This window comes from Anguilla rostrata, chromosome 6, assembly GCF_018555375.3.
Source record: "Anguilla rostrata isolate EN2019 chromosome 6, ASM1855537v3, whole genome shotgun sequence".
NCBI lineage: Eukaryota > Metazoa > Chordata > Actinopteri > Anguilliformes > Anguillidae > Anguilla > Anguilla rostrata.
In genome coordinates, this window is record NC_057938.1 from 40,404,464 (window position 1) to 40,420,788 (window position 16,325).

Consider the following 16,325-nt stretch of genomic DNA (forward strand, 5'->3'; position numbering starts at 1 on the left):
ATAACTTTTTTCCGGATGTGTATTGTTTTTTTGTTTTGTTTTTGTTTTAATGCCGGAGGAACATTGCTTGTCCTTTTATGTAAGCCTAACAACCTATACACCGTTAGAAACATAATTTCATTGGATGTACTATTCCCATGTTAAGGATAGGCTACTGACTTTGCAGTGATTTGTGTTGTCAGTGGACTTACAAAATGCATAGGACCCCCAAGCCAGTTTTACCTCCCATCTTTACAAAATTGTCACTAAAACATTGGCATCCTAAAATTGTATATATAAACTCACGATTCCAGCAGAAATTGTGAAGTGTGGTTGCCGCCAATGCAAAGTTGACTTTGTGCTGAATAGAGTGAACAGTTTATGTAGTATAAGCAGAGACAGAAAATTGTGTACATGCTATAACATCACGGCAACGAGTTGATTTGCGACATATATATATATATATATATATATATATATATATAGCTAAATTATCCCTTCATCAAAATTTGAGATCTCAGTGTTTTACTCACGGTATGCGGTGACAAGTGACGGCGAATCATAAAGCTAGCTGGCATGTTCAGAGGGTCTTGGAAAAACCCTATGTCTACACGGCGTGATCACACCATGTAAGAAAAGCAAGACAGGGCTAGGGAGATTAATTTGATTGATTTATGGTTTTGTGTGAATTTCAGCTCATTTTAACCATACAACTAAAAACATTTAATTGGGCTGTAATTCAGAGTTTAATCTGTTACCTGAGAGACCAACTCATAGACAGAGGATAGTAGCCTATTACGTGTTAGCCGAGCCGAATTTCTAAGAACGAAAATGAGGCGAGAAATAGGTGAATAAGTATCCGCTGGTAGCCAGTACTACTAGCTTCTGTTGTAACGAGGGGTGCATCAACAGGCAAGTGTAGTTGTGTACTGTCTGTAGCAAACGCGTTGGGGTAAGAAAGTGTTGCTATCACTGCAACCAAAGACTGAATGCGTAATGCAGCTATAATGAGACCAACATTTCCAATACGCTGGGATATAAAACGGTATTACAAAGGTAAAATTTGACATATTATACATAGTTAGAAAGCCTATTCAGTCACCTATTGGATCGAAGAAGTGTAGATCAAGCCAGATTGTACTAAGTTCGACAACACCCAAAGCAACATGTGTGGTACAAGCTGACATCGTTTTCTGGAGTAAGACCGGACCAGAAGCTGCTGCACACGTGTTGTTGACGGCGTTGTTGCCCTTTTCAGTACAGTCTGGCTTGATTGAGAATTCATTTATTCAGTAGGTGAGAGTATAAGCTATCTAACCATGTTTAACATGTCTAATTTTGGTTTTGGAATATCGGTTTATAGGTCAACGGAAAGTTTTCGCATCGTCGCATTCAAGGCATTCACTGCACCTGCACCTGACGAAACGTTGTCAATGATTTTGCGTAATATCTTGTGAAATACTATTATTATTGAGGACTTCTCGGTATGCCTAAGCCATATGTTTGTTGATATACCTAGCTGACAGCGTTTTCATTTGTAATTTTGTATTTGGAATAGCGTTTTTATCGTATTCACTTCCGCATTCAGCTATGACCCGTTGCCTGTGCTATATCCTTTCTGGTGGATAGGTCGCCAGGAAACCTCGTTTGAACAAAACAATCCGCGCATGTACGTCTTCATCAAGGTCTTATCTACATTGTGGTATAAAGCATTTGAGGTTTACGAATGTGTGTTTTCTGTAATTACGACGAAAAGGGATATAAGCACCATCTCTGGATTCTGAATTCCCAGTAGATAAACCACATGAAAAGCTACTGTCGACTGCATCACGTGTGCAAAGCCGACCAATGCTGTAAGTTCATCACTCACATATGTATGACCTCACATTCCCCATTCATTCTCGATGGGAAAAATTGCCCAAAAAAAGTCATATTTCTAAAAAATCGTGCAGCGAAACTTTCCTCAGAAATGTAAGTTTCCCATGAAAGTCATTTGATGTGAACAGAGTGAACAGTGTCTGTAGATGAGCAGAATAATTGTGTTGGACTATAAACATAGGTAAAAATTGTTTGCAGCACAAAACACAACTGATTTAGGTGTGCTAGTAGTTGCTATGAATTTAGGCAGTCTAACTAAGTGTGCAGATTTGCAGAAGTTGTGAAGTGTGGTTGCTCCCTGTTGCAAGGACTTGTGCTAGGGACAGGTGTTGTAGTTTGTGGCATGAGCAGTTGGTGTATGTGCTAGTGAACTCACGGAGTAAGCGTTGCATTTGCTAGGCAATGACCAGGTGATTTAAGTTTCAGTGGTTGCTATGACTTGGTTGGTTGCTATGGAGTTCAAGGTGATGTTAGGGTGTTGCTAGGTGGTTGCTATGGAGTTCTAGGCGGTTGCTAGGGTGTTTGAGGTGGTTTCTAGGGTGTTACTAGGTGGTTGCTATGGAGTTCTAGGCAGTTGCTAGTGTTACTAGGTGGTTGCTATGGGGTTCTAGGAGGTTGCTAGGGTGTTGCTAGATGGTTGCTAGGGTATGCTCGGTGGTTGCTATGGAGTTATATGCAGTTTATAAGGTGTTGCTAGGTGGTTGCTATGGAGTTCTAGATGGTTGTTAGGGTGTTCTTGGTGGTTACTAGGGTGCTGCTAGGTGGTCGCTAGGTAGTTATAGGCGGTTGCTAGAGCATTACTAGGTGGTTGCTATGTTGTTCTAGGCGGTGGCTAGGGTGTTATAGGTGGTTGCTAGGTTGTTGCTATGGAGTTCGAGGCAGTTGCTAGGGTGTTCTACGTGGTTACTAGGGTGTTGCTAGGAGGTTGCTATGGAGTTCTAGGCAGTTGCTAGGGTGTTCTAGGTGTTATCTGGGGTGTTGCTAGGTGGTTGCTCTGGAGTTCTAGCAACCACCATGAGTAAAACACTGAGATATCAAGTTATGATGAAGAGTTAATTTAGCTCAGTGTATTTGTGCCGCAAATAAATTTATTGCCGTGATGTTATAGCACATACACAATACTCTGTCTCTGCTCATGCTACAGACACTGTTCACTCTGTTCAGCACAAAGTCGACTTTGCATTAGCAGCAACCACACTTCACAATTTCTGCAGGAATTGTCTAGTTCATTACATTACATTACAGGCATTTGGCAGACGCTCTTATCCAGAGCGACGTACAACAAAGTGTACAACCATAACCAGGAACAAGTATGACGAAAACCCTAGAGAGAAGTACCGGTCCAAGTGCAGGGAACAACCGCATAGTTCAACTTGGACCCTGAAGGTTAAACTGTTTAACACTAACACAAACGAGAACAGCAACAATGCAGTCTATGCAAAAATACAAGCGGTAGTTAAGACAGGTGCATTAACTAAGTCACCTACAAAAACAGCTACCTAGTTACAACCCTAAGCTTACAGTCATTTACAGGGAGGTAGGGTGGGATGGGAGAGGCAGCCTGAGAGGGTCTCAGCGCAGTGCATGTCTCAGTGCAGTGTTGACCTCCACGGGGAGGTCATTCCATAGTTCAGAGTTTAATATGTTACCTTAGAGATCAACTCATTGACAGAGGATTGTAGCCTATTACGTGTTAAATGAGCCGAATTTCCAAGAACAAAAATGATTCAGGAATATATGTTAAAATAGTTGCATTTTAACTCATTGACTGTAAGGATGTAGCTTCTATTCGGTAAATTAGTACTCGGACTGGTTAGCCAGTATACTAAAATGCTTCAGAATTGTAACAAAGAGGTTGCATTTAACATGGCAATTTTAAATACAGCTTCTATGAATTAGTATCGGCTGGTAGCCAGTACTACTAGCTTCTGTTGTAACAAGAGGTGCATAAACAGGAAAGTGTAGTTGTGTACTGTCTGTAGCAAACGCGTTGGGGTGAGAAAGCGTTGCTTTCACTGCTACAACAGACTGAATGCGTAATGCAGCTATAATTAGACCAAACTTTCCAATATGCTGGGATATGAAACGGTATTACAAAAGTAAAATTTGACATATTATACATAGTTAGAAAGCTTATAGAAAGTCATATTTCTCAAAAATCGTGCGAAACTTTCCACGAAGTAATAGCCCACGATTCCCAAAGAAGCCGCTCAATTTGACATATTGCACGTGTACGTGGTGCGAAAACTGTGGGCAGAGTAGCGGTCCAAAAAATGGGTGGAATAATAAAGAATACTAATATGTGCGATAATAATAGTGTGCTTGCCTAAGGCAACCACACTAATAATATGTGAGATAATAGTAGTGTTTTTGCCAAAGGCAACCACACTAATAAATAATATGTGAGATAATAGTAGTGTGATTGCCAAAGGCACTAGGTGAGTTAGGGTTATATTGTGAGTTAGAGATATATTGTGCGACCAAATTAATTGATAATTTCACTGTAAATGAATGTAATGAATGAAAATATACAGTTCAACTAAGGGCCCCTGCGACTTAAGGGGATAAACAATTACACTGCTACCTTTTGTTTGCTTATACACTGATTTACAGCAAGATTTTTGTCCATAACAAGGCAACTTAAAGAGTTCACAGTGCTAAAGCACTCCACACAATATCAGCAAGACAAGCAAGCAAGACAAATTGTCTTTCAAGGTAAAATTATGGTGAAATTATTTTGTTCATATTTTGTTAAAAAAAACAAACAAAAAAAACAAAAACCAATTGCAACTTCTAATCTGACTTCTGACAGATTCTCACTTTCAACAGAATTTTTCAACCTACAAAACTTGGCCGAATGCTCAAAAATGTGTCGGTTTTAATTATTATTCATTGTGCTGTAACTTTGCATTACATTTAAATCAAAGCTTTATCCACTGTACTTTGTTGGAACCATTAGTATTTACACATTTATGACTGGTGAATGGAATATGTTTTGCATTAAAGTGCAGTAATTTTTAATGATCTGTGATTTGCCTTGATTCACTGTAAGAAACCTGAAAGATAGAAGAGAAACCTGGTTGCAGGCTGCGGTTGGCTGTGTTATGCCCCTAAGCCACAATGTTGACACAGTTCACACACAATCACAGCAAAACTTTGAAGGATGTGGTTTTTTGAGAGCTACAAGTAGGCAACAGAGGAACAGCGCTGGAATTCAGAGCGAGCAAGGAAGATCAGGTACATGGGTAGGCTGAGTTTTTTTATTTATTTTAACTTTTTAAATTTTATTTAAACGAAGCTCTTTACAACATTGCAAATAAAGCATTACCTGTTTGGTCTTATTTTAACCCTTGTGTTCGCTTTGGGTCAGATTGACCCATTTTCAACTTTTAGTAAAAGAAGAATGACACTTGAGAGTGATTAACCCAGTGTGAATTTGATTCTTATTGAGTTTCAATTTGTTGTTCATCATCTGTATTTGCTTTGTGTTTTTACCTATATAGTTTATTTGAATATCATGAGATAAAGATATGAGTATCAGTTAAAAACAATAAATATTAATAATATACTGCATGAAAACTTTGTTTCCTTTTTATTCACTGAAAACAATTCACAGAAAAAAAAATTTTTTTAATTCTTGTGAACTTTCTATGTTTAAAAATTTAATTTTTATCACAAATGAATCACACTGTTATTGCCAATGTGCATTGTTATATGTGATCTAGCAGAGTTAAATGGCAACTATTAACCAGATATTGTTGATATTGTCTGGAATTGAGAGATCCATATATATAGCTTTTTTCCAAATACTGCAATTTTGCATAAATTGTATTTATGTATTGCTTTAAAATCTCAGTATTGTAGGTATACTTGCCCAAGGCTAACCAGATTCACGTGTTAATAAGTAATCAGTAAGAAGAGAGAGTATACCCGCACACTGTTTTTTGTGCTCCCAAAGTGATTTAATAATACACATGGTACTATTAAATCACTGTGGGAGCAGAAAACACTGTGTGTAGATATACTCTCTCTTCTTACTAACTATATTTTTTTATCCTGCACCTGTTGGAATATTTCCGATGTGCGTGCATTCCCTCAGACTGCAGTAATACGTAATCAGAACACAAGGGTTAGGGTCCTGGACACTGTGGAATAGTTACCAATTATTTTGTATCTGAGTATTGAGTGAGCAGACAGATGCTGTGCTGGTAATGAAATGATGCCACTGCCAGCAACAGCTGAAGAGTCCTCAGTTGGTCAAACTCCAATGCAGAAATGCCACGTGACAAAGCCATTATCCATTCTAAATAATAGTTGCAGAACAGTGTTAGCAGGTAATCTGTTACATGTTTCCATGCTACAGATAAAGAAACAGGTAATGAATAAGTTTAGTTTCATGCCTAATTTAAGAGCCCTCTGATGAAGTGGCTATTGGAGCGAATGAAACTCAGTGGTCAGTAATGCAATTCCCTTTCATTAAGGTTGTCAACAGCTCATCCCACTTGGCGGTATCCAATCCTGACTATTCCAGTGCCCACTGTGGTATAGAGTCCAGCAGGATGATATTAAATTGGTCCTGGCATCACCCAAGGAGAAGGTTTAAGTCGGCAGAGCTGCCCCCATCCAATCAGTGACTCGTGTGTTCCATCAAGTCCCTGCTTTCTGTCCACACTACAGAACAGTTCTGCGGTCTGGACCAGACTCAAGCTCAAGGGCTCAAGCTTCTGCGATGTGATGACTGTGCAGCTCAGCTGATTGGCTCCAGAGCGAAAAGGCAATAGGCTGGCAGCATGTCCTCCAGCAGTTCCCAAAAAAAAAGAAGCTTTGGAATCCTGAATAGAAAGCAGTGACTTGTAGGGTTTGTGTGCACACATTGGTGCTCTTGGAGACTCCATTCAGACTCAGTGAAGGATTTGGCCTGCAATGTGAAATGCTGTTTATTGCACTTACCACACCCACCCATCCCCTAAATCCCCCCTGCGAGATGGGGAGATCATGTGACAGATAGCACACAGGCTTCTACAGTAGATAACAAAGCTTAGATGGGGAGACACAACTACTGAGAATTTGCACACAGAAAAGGTAGGGCTTTTGTTCATGAACCAGAAAATCCACTTTAAGTATCAGGCAGAGAGAAGCTGAGATTTCTGCGTGTAAGGACTGGTATTTTGCCATTTAGTAATTGACATATATTTCAATATAGTTTATACTTTATACCTTGGTTGACAGTGATGATTCTGGCTCTGGCTCTGGTTCTTTCATATCATTCTTTTACTCGCATTGACTATGTTTGTCACATTGCAGATCCAGGAAAGAATAGATTTGGAATGGATGACACTACAAATCAGACATCGGGACTGTATGGAGATCCAAAGCCCTGGGATGCCAGTACCTCCTACAACATCACCCCTCCCAACAGCACCTTTGTTTTTGAGTTTTTCATCTCTCCTCTGATGGACAAGATTATGAACATCCTCACCATCACCATGCTCTTCTTCAGCATGATATCCTTGGGCTGCACCATGGAGATCCCCAAAATCAGGGCCCACTTCTTGAGGCCGAAAGGGGTGGCCATTGCTGTGGTGGCCCAGTACGGCTTCATGCCCCTGTCTGCCTTCCTGCTGGGCAAAGTGTTCTGGCTCAGCCCCCTGGAGGCCCTTGCTGTGCTGATATGCGGCTGCTGTCCTGGGGGGAGCCTGTCCAACATTTTTGCCCTGACCGTACAAGGTGACATGAACCTGAGGTGAGTTTGGTTTGCTCAAGATGTCTGCTGACCGGCTCATGATCTGTTATCTCTTCTAGGCCCTCCACTCTACTTTAAAACACTTTTAGCGGCTTTTCCACTGCATGGTACTGGCTCAACTCAACTCGACTCTACCCGACTCTACTCGCTTTTGGTACCAGGTACTTCGTTTTCCACTGCAGATAGTACCCCCGTCAATGTAGCTGGTCTTCATAGCGACGCCGCATGAAACTGCCATGACGTCATCTTCAATACGACACACACAGGAACAATGGAGGATACCGAAGGGATGGTGTTCCTGATTCTCGGTATGTGGCTGTTTGTCACAGCAAGGAGACAAATTTTGTTTCAGAAGATGCTGAAGGCAGCAAGACAAAAGAATGCTGAAAAAAAACAGGACAGTTTTGGAAATCCTACATCAGATCTCAGACGACGAGATGACTCTGGTTGATCATTAGCATAAAAGGCGATGCAAGAGGGTAAGTTAACCTAGTGACGATTCTCTCTGACCAATCAGTGGTCTGCAGTGTTTTCACGTCACCTTTTGGTATCGCCTCAGCTCGCTTAGAACCTTGACGGAGGTGATACCAAAACAGTACCAGGTACCAGGCACTATCCACAACTTTTTCCCGATGGAAAACCAAAAAAGTCAAGTAGAGTCGAGTTGAGCCGGTACCATGCGGTGGAAAAGCAGCTTTTGTGTGGCTTCTTGAGTAATGAGTGAAAACAATTCATAGCAACTTTTTAGATAGCTACTGCTCTTTACAAAGATAAGCTTGAGACCTTTGTCACATAAACTTTGCATACAATGATGGCTTGAACTCTGTGACCCATAGACTTCACATAGAAGTACAGAGCAAAATCAAGAGGAAAAAAGTCTTTGTCCCAAACATTATGGAGCCCACTTTGCCTTTGACATAGATCAGAATAGAACCAAAGGTTAAGCAACCCCATAGATAACATTTCAAACCAATGTGCCAAAACCATGTTTTATGATAAGCCATGCATTTGATAATTGTCTTGATTATAAAACTATTTAATTTGATTAAGGGGCATAAGCTTAAATAGGTGCGGTTCTGCCCATATAATCACAACCAAGGGGCAAACGATATGCTGTGGCTGGTGAGTTTATTAGTGACTACTGACAGATCTGTTTGGTTAAGAGTTCCGTTAATTAAAATGATAAAATTATTATTAGTTTGACTATTTAGGCTCTGTGCTAAAGACACATTTCAGTAAATGTCTTTATATTTTTTCACTTGTGCATACTCAACTCACGATCTGCCCTTACATATCTCAAAAATCAGTTCTCTTTCTTTTATGTGAAATGATCATGACTTGTGGTTTATGGACATGCAATGCAATAGTTTCTTCTTTGCCCCTCTCCAATTATGGAGCTGATGAGAAAAATTGCACGGAAAAATGGACAGTGTTTTGTCCTCACCCAAGAAAGTAAATGGTAAATGGACTGCATTTATATAGCGCTTTTATCCAAAGCGCTTTACGATTGATGCCTCTCATTCACCAAAGCAGTCAGGGGTTAGGTGTCTTGCTCAGGGACACATCAACACGCCCAGGGCGGGGATCGAACCAGCAACCCTCCGACTACCAGACAACCGCTCATACGTCCTGAGCTGTGTCGCCCCGTAAGAAAGCTTTTCCTCCAGTCGCAGGCCATTTTGCTACCCCTTTCAGTGCTTTTGGGACCAGGGCTCAGTGCTCCGCTTTAGGGGGTTGGTGACATTTTTTTCTCCTCCAGCATTGTGATGACTACCTGCTCCACCTTTCTGGCACTGGGCATGATGCCGCTGCTGCTCTATCTGTACAGCCAGGGCATCCCAAACATAGAGAGGATGGTGCCCTATACCGGCATCATTCTGGCTCTGCTCATGACCCTGGTGCCCTGTGCCATCGGCATCGCCATCAACCACCGCGCACCGCGCTACTCTCCCATCATAATCAAGGTGATGCACCTGGACAAGCTTTCTGGCTTCCCACACACACATACACGACAACAGATGCTGTGCTAAGCCGCGCACGCTTGCTACGTTTACACGTTTTAAATCAGATGGCAACGGTGATCACAATATATGCGTTACATTACTACCATTCAGCAGACCTGAGTGACTTACAAAATTGCACATTTCACAAAGCATATTCAAACATATGTATTTACTGTAGTTAAGTCTCATGTCTTATCTATTAGCATTGAAAATGCCACCAAAACACACTACCCCAGTGGTGTCAAACTCATGCCATGGAGGGCCGTGTGTATGCAGGTTTTCATTCCAACCAATTAATGCTGCCTTAATTGAGTCCAATTACTCATTCAGCCATATGCGTTTAACTGCATTGAAGCACAGAATATAAGAAAATTTTTATTTAGACAATGCGGGTCACCATAGACGTCGGGTCACCATTGTGCACAAACCTGCATCCCTAATTCAGCAAATAATTTAACTAATTATATAATCAAGATCTGAGGCTGGAATGAAAACCTGCATACACACGGCCCTCCATGGCATGAGTTTGACACCACTGCACTACCCTGTTCTGATAGTAGGCAGAGCTAATATAATTCTATTATTATTATTATTATTATATTGTAAGATTTAGGACATCCATGCTCAGGAAATTTGCCTGAGCATGGATGTCAAAAACCAAGCTCAAGCTAGCTACAAAGGCACTGATGTACACAGATGGCCTAACCCGTCCTGCTGTCATGTGACCCGCAGGCCGGGATGGGCGTTTTGCTGGTCTGCTACGCGCCGTTTCTCGTAATGGCCGGCATCATAATGGGAGACATCTTGCTGAGGATCCTGACCCCTCGGCTCCTGGCCACAGCGTCCCTGATGCCACTGAGCGGCTTCCTGTTTGGGTACCTCCTATCCAGCATCTTCAGGATCAACGGAAAGTATGTTTACAGCAGCACACAGGTTATTTAGACGAATGACATTGCACTCAGAATTGATAAACTACACAAGGTAATCAGTAGTATACTTCAGCAAACAGATTTCAAGTAAATCGCAAGGTTTGGTACTGTGAATTGCTAATATTTAGCCATGTAGTCAATAACATTTCACTATACATTAACATTCCTAGCTTGTTTAATGCCTTCAATTACAAAATACTTCTAGAAATTATGGCCTTTAAAGAAATCTCAATTCAACACAAGAAGCAGAGGCCAGGAAGCAGAAGCAAATAAGGACTACAGCAGAAGATCGTTTTTTTTTTTTTTTTTTGCTTTCTCCCATCTCAGATGCAGGAGGACGATCGGTGTGGAAACAGGCTGTCAGAATACCCAAATTTGCTTCACCATTCTGAAAGTGGCGTTCCCCCTGAAGGTCATCGGACCCCTGGTCCTGTTCCCACTCCTCTTCACCGTGTTCCAGACAGCAGAGGCCTTGGCTTTTGCGATCGTCTTCCGCTGTTACACGAGGTTCAAAGCACCAGCCAAGGGTACGTACAGCCCCAGAAATCAGCCAGCCATTTTAGGACAGTCGTGTGCGTAGCAACTCAACCCCTACAGTCGGGTATCAATTTCTGCGTAATATCATTGCCACCTGTATCTACAAATTTAGAGCCCCACACCTATTTCCAAGAGTAAGCTTTACCTTGTTTGCTTCCTCCCACAGACAAAGATGTATATCAGACTGTGGACCTGAAAGCAGAAGGAGAAGGCTCTGAAGCAGTTGCAATAGAGACCTCACAGTAGCAAAGTCACTGAATGTAATGGAAGTGTCACAAACTCACATGACCCCCGATTCTTCTGCTAATGTGATGGGTCATGCACTAAGCATTTTAACTGCAAGCTTGGTTCTTGATTCTGGTTCTAGTTCTTTTATACTGCCATGCTTTTATTGATTTTTACTTGTAACATTTAAACAAGCATGCATTCTTTTTAAAAGACTACACACACACACAGATGCGATATACATAATGAATGAATTAATCATTCAATAATAGGATTTTAATCCATAAATATAGCCTGTAACATTTTATAATCCTCACCAACAGGCCTCTCATTTTTATATGGTATATGCGGCACCACATATTAATAAAGCTTTATAAAAACAAAATGATAACATTGATACACTGCAGGTTTTTGTGAAGTGAATTGAACTCAACTGATCTCATTCGAAATGTATACTTTAGGGGTAATATGGGTGGCCAAACAGCTTTGTTAGACAGCTTCCTGTGTAATTCGTATGACCGTACTACTCTAGACCATAAAACTACCACAAAACTAGCGAGATAAGGAACAGGAAGAACAGAAAGTTGGCAAATCCCACATGCAAGAAGTAATGGTGAAGAAAGTGTTTGCGCTGAATATGGCAAGCAACTTCATCTGGAGCGAAGAGCAATCCTGTCTGTCTGGGTCAAGATGGAGGTTGGCGGGTTACAGTCCCTTCTGGAAGCTCCTGTCCATGGGGGGCGGTGGGTCAGATGGTTAATTATTAATATTGCAGGCAGCACTTCTATACAAAATTGAGCTGACACAGAACTTTACGTTAGCCCCTTTTCCACTGCAGGGCCGAACGGTTCTGAGCATGGAGAGGAACGTTCCAATGGTGTTTCCACCTGGAAACGGTTTGGCGCGGAAGGATTACAAACCATGCCCAGCACGATATTTTCGGCACGGTTAGACAACCGTGCTCAGTGCAGCAGAACCGTCGGGTGGGCAGGCTTAATGACGTATTCACCGATTGGTTTCACATTACGTCAGTTTTGTGACTCCGCATACGGTCTCTTCACGTCCTCTTGCAGATATCTCAAAAAACAAGGAAATTACAGGCATTTGAAATTTTGGAGGGAAGCTAATGCTAATGCTAATATTATGCAAATTTCAAGTGCTTATAACTTTTTACAACAATAATCTAGGCACTTGAAACGGAATGGACATGAAGAGGACACTACCATGTTGTACCATGTCCGCACAGTTACAGATATCTCAAAAAACAAGGAAATTACAGACATTTCAATATTGGCGGGAAGCTAATGCTAATATAACGCTTTAACACTCATCTTCTCATGAACGCTTTACCTGATTCCGTCACCATCACAAATGTGTACTCTTGGGTATTCTCTCGATCAAGGGTGAGAAGGACAAGTCGTTTCGTTAAAAATCGTGTGATTTGTGGCGTGACAAAGTTGGCACTCCATGCTAATGCACATTCATATTTCGAAGTAATGTTTCTCATGAACCAGAAGTTGGATCGTCTGAGGCACGGGTATGTAGATTGTCCAAAATCCTGAAATCTATGCTGCGTGGACTCTTTTCTCCTTCCCCTAGTATTTACCCGGCTTGGACATGTTCGTAGGACCCCGCATTGCTGCTTGCAGCTATATTTCGAAATGAAATTTCATTACAGGACCTATTTTCCTGGATAAATCTAAACTGGACAAATCTCTCCGAAAATTACGCACCACAGAGTGAAATCTCGGTGATTCTTCCTATAAAAAAAAACAGAACAGAAAAGTGCAATTGTATAATTGTAAGAAACGTTAATAATAAATTATTTAGACTAGCTTCCTAGTGGCAAATGTGTGTCTAGCTAGCTAGTTAGTTGATCATCTGAAGCACATCGTCTGTAATGTTTGTTAGCTAGCATTAGTTATGCGAAACGAAACCCCTTTGGATACGTTTTGAAGGCTGTAGATCTCTTCTTTAATCTAACTACCAAGCAGTAGTCACAAGATCAAAAATAGAAAAGCACAAGGCGTAGCTTGTTCATTAGATTTCAAATACAAATTATGAATCTTCTACTCACGTCACTATCGACTTCGATATCATCGTTGTCACTCATTTTTATGAAAAATAATTAATATAGGTAATAGCAGGGCCTAAAAACAAAATTAAATAACCAGAAACCTAAACGACACGAACACCCTAAGCAAGTACGACTGCAGGGACAGAACGAGATCAACGGACTCTCTCTACACGTGACTGGCACACACGGACATTTACAAAACCGTGACACGCTTCAGCAACTCTCAACAAGTACGAGGGAATAGTAGTTCAGAACAGCTCCATGTCGGAGTAGTATTTACGCAGAACCGACTGCTTTCAGACGATACTTCCCAGCAAGCCCCACGCTCTTGCCGCTTCCAGGCAACAAAAAGCGATGTGTGTTTTCCACGAAGGGGCTTTGGGACGTGTAGTTCTTAAAATGAATGCGTACAAGAGACCATGATGAGGACACGTGTATAGACATTTTCAAGACAAGTTGTGAGCAGTCTAGCGATGCGCTTTAAATTGATGACCAGACGATATCAAATCATGAATTAAAATGGGTTTTCTGTTCACGGAAATGTGACCACTTCGATATATTGTGCAAAATAATTTGAACCATGAAAATATTAAACACAATATTTTCTAATAGATCAAACTATTTCACACATTTGTAAATGTGCGTATTTCTTTTAAAAATAGCTAAAGTTCCATTCATTGCACACTAAATCTTTCTAGACCAATGTAACATACTAACTGGAATTATATATATATATATTAACCCAGAAAATGAGCTTTCCTTTTAAAATGGGTTATCAGCTAAGACAGGTAATCAAGCAACTGATTAGGAGTGGTTACTGGTCACATGAGATCTAGAACAATTCATTAAAGAATTCTGCCTAATTAAGACAGGCAGTCAAGTTTTTAGATCAGGCATTTACACAAAAATTTTTTGATCAACAGCTGAGTGTTGCACTTTTTTACATAAATAATATATGACAGATTAGAGATTCTAAATGAATATCATCTTAATCAGAACAAATTATTTTAGTCGACTGATAATTGAAATCAGGGAACAGAATATGGCCATAGTGCCAGCGTTGAGGAGCACTGTACAACATCAGCACTGACAGGCAATTCTTTATCAATTCAAAGAGCCTACACTAGAGGGCGTTCCCGGTCTATTCGATTCATTGATGCTTTGGAGACTTGCTGCATGCAGATTGTGGAGATTGTGGAGTAAGACTACATAACAACTTGAAATATATTTCATCTGTGGATAAGGCCACATGGTTCTGCCAACATACTTTATGATTCAAAAGTAAATAGGTAATTACACAATTAACCAATTTAAATTATGATTAGCAGATTACCAGAGGGAGTTTTTTCCCCACAGCCAGTCAGTGCTCTTATAGAATAATAAAACTAGCGAATCATATAAACACACCCACAATCAAATAACAGGGATATGTTATTTGAATTAAAGGCATACTTTGCAGGATTTTCACTTTGAAAATATTACAAAACAACCATGCTCAGTCATTACTGTACTAGAAATCTGTGTCTGTGTGCACTTCCGCCAAATCCTATTTTTTCTGCCTGTATTTGTTATTTAAAAATTGCATGGGACATTTCTGAGTTTGACCTTTTTTTATTTTGTGGGCTATATCTTAAAAGCATGGTGAGTAGAAGAAGAAGGAGAAGAAGAAGAGGAAACGTGTATCAATTGGCTACAGTAGTGCGTTTCACCCTCTATGGTTTCAGCCTGTGGTTTCAGCTGGGTTTGCGTTGAAGACATAAGGTCTTTCTTAGTGTCTAACCTAACACTAACCAAGTGGCTGGTCACCATTTGATAATGTTTTTTATTTAATCTTTATTTTCCCAGGGTAGGTTGGCTGAGCATGGATGCTCTTTTGCAGCAACACTCTGCTTCATACTCAGACACATTCACACCTGGGAGCTGCCCAGTACAACCACAATCCTCTGTTGTTGGCCACTGAGAAGCTCCACTGGAGGGAGATAACTTTTTTTAGCCAATTAAGTCAGGGGATGATTAGATGGCAAGTTTTTGCGAGAGCCAGATCTGGGATTTTGGCCAGGACACCGGGGTACCCCCTAATCTTTGCGATAAGTGTCATGGGATCTTTAATGACCACAGTGAGCCAGGACCTCAGTTTAACGTCTCATCCGAAAGACGACATCTCCTACAGCACAGTGTCCCTGTCACTGCACTGGGGCATTGGGGTTTATTTGATCAGAGGGAAGATTGCCCCCTGCTGGCCCACCAACACCACTACCAGCAGCAACTCAGTATTCCCTTGTGGTCTCCCATCCAAGTACTGACCAAGCCCACACTTGCTTAGCTTCAGCCAGTTGGCAGGAGCAGAATGCGTGGTGGTATGGCTGCTGGCAAATGTTAGATAGCTGCCATTATTAGCAAGCTAAACAACATTAAAGTAGCTGGCTGGCCATGATGGCCCAAGAATTTGCTGTGGGTCAGATATTTTACAAAGTAATACTTAAGTCAAGATTCCAATCCACTTCTCTCGGCTCATATGGGCTAGTTAGCTATCGTTAGCTAAGCAATAGGGATGAGTCCATCCGTCAGAAGATCCTACTATACCTGTTAGGCTAGGTATTTTTTTCTGGATACGACTGCAGTTTCATTACTATAGACTACTATCCATGGTCAGAGAGACACATTGCATTTTTCAATAAATCCATATTTAAGGTTGTGTGCCATTGTTTCTACAGGGTTGAGTGGTAGACCGATCTTCTTGACTACTACCCTATCTGCTGAATGGGGAAGGTGGTCTCCCATCAAGCTTTGACTACGAGCTACGAGTGGCATATGACTTTGCATGCTTACATTATTGAGTTTTGCCATGCTTCCAGGAAGTCTAGAGCAAACTGAAACCTGCTGGTGGTGTGCTAGCAGTGGCTAGCGTATGTAGGTCCTTTCTATCACCATTAAGCTACCCAGTAACTTTGCTG

The 16,325-nt window shown here is 41.1% G+C and overlaps 1 protein-coding gene and 1 long non-coding RNA gene across 4 annotated transcripts; one reads left to right on the top strand and one right to left on the bottom strand.

Annotated features, from left to right (window-relative positions):
- Positions 1–4,961: 4,961 nt before the first annotated feature.
- On the top strand, positions 4,962–11,685 carry LOC135257165 (hepatic sodium/bile acid cotransporter-like). Of its 2 annotated transcripts, none has more exons than XM_064339630.1 (6): positions 4,962–5,094; positions 7,162–7,600; positions 9,360–9,564; positions 10,336–10,514; positions 10,860–11,059; positions 11,236–11,685. In XM_064339630.1, the coding sequence occupies exons 1-6, from the start codon at positions 4,962–4,964 to the stop codon at positions 11,313–11,315; spliced, it is 1,236 nt and encodes a 411-aa protein (XP_064195700.1). In that variant the 3' UTR covers positions 11,316–11,685. The 2 variants fall into 2 exon arrangements, with proteins under 2 accessions (XP_064195700.1, XP_064195701.1); XM_064339631.1 differs by having other exon boundaries at positions 9,429–9,564.
- LOC135257169 (uncharacterized) lies at positions 5,092–13,871 on the bottom strand. 2 transcript variants are annotated; one of them, XR_010330609.1, is made up of 3 exons: positions 13,372–13,871; positions 7,075–11,261; positions 5,092–6,775 (listed from the first exon to the last, which is right to left on the bottom strand). It is a non-coding gene; the product is annotated as an uncharacterized LOC135257169 (long non-coding RNA). The 2 variants fall into 2 exon arrangements; XR_010330608.1 differs by lacking the exon at positions 5,092–6,775 and having other exon boundaries at positions 7,597–7,898; positions 8,018–11,261.
- Positions 13,872–16,325: the final 2,454 nt, after the last annotated feature.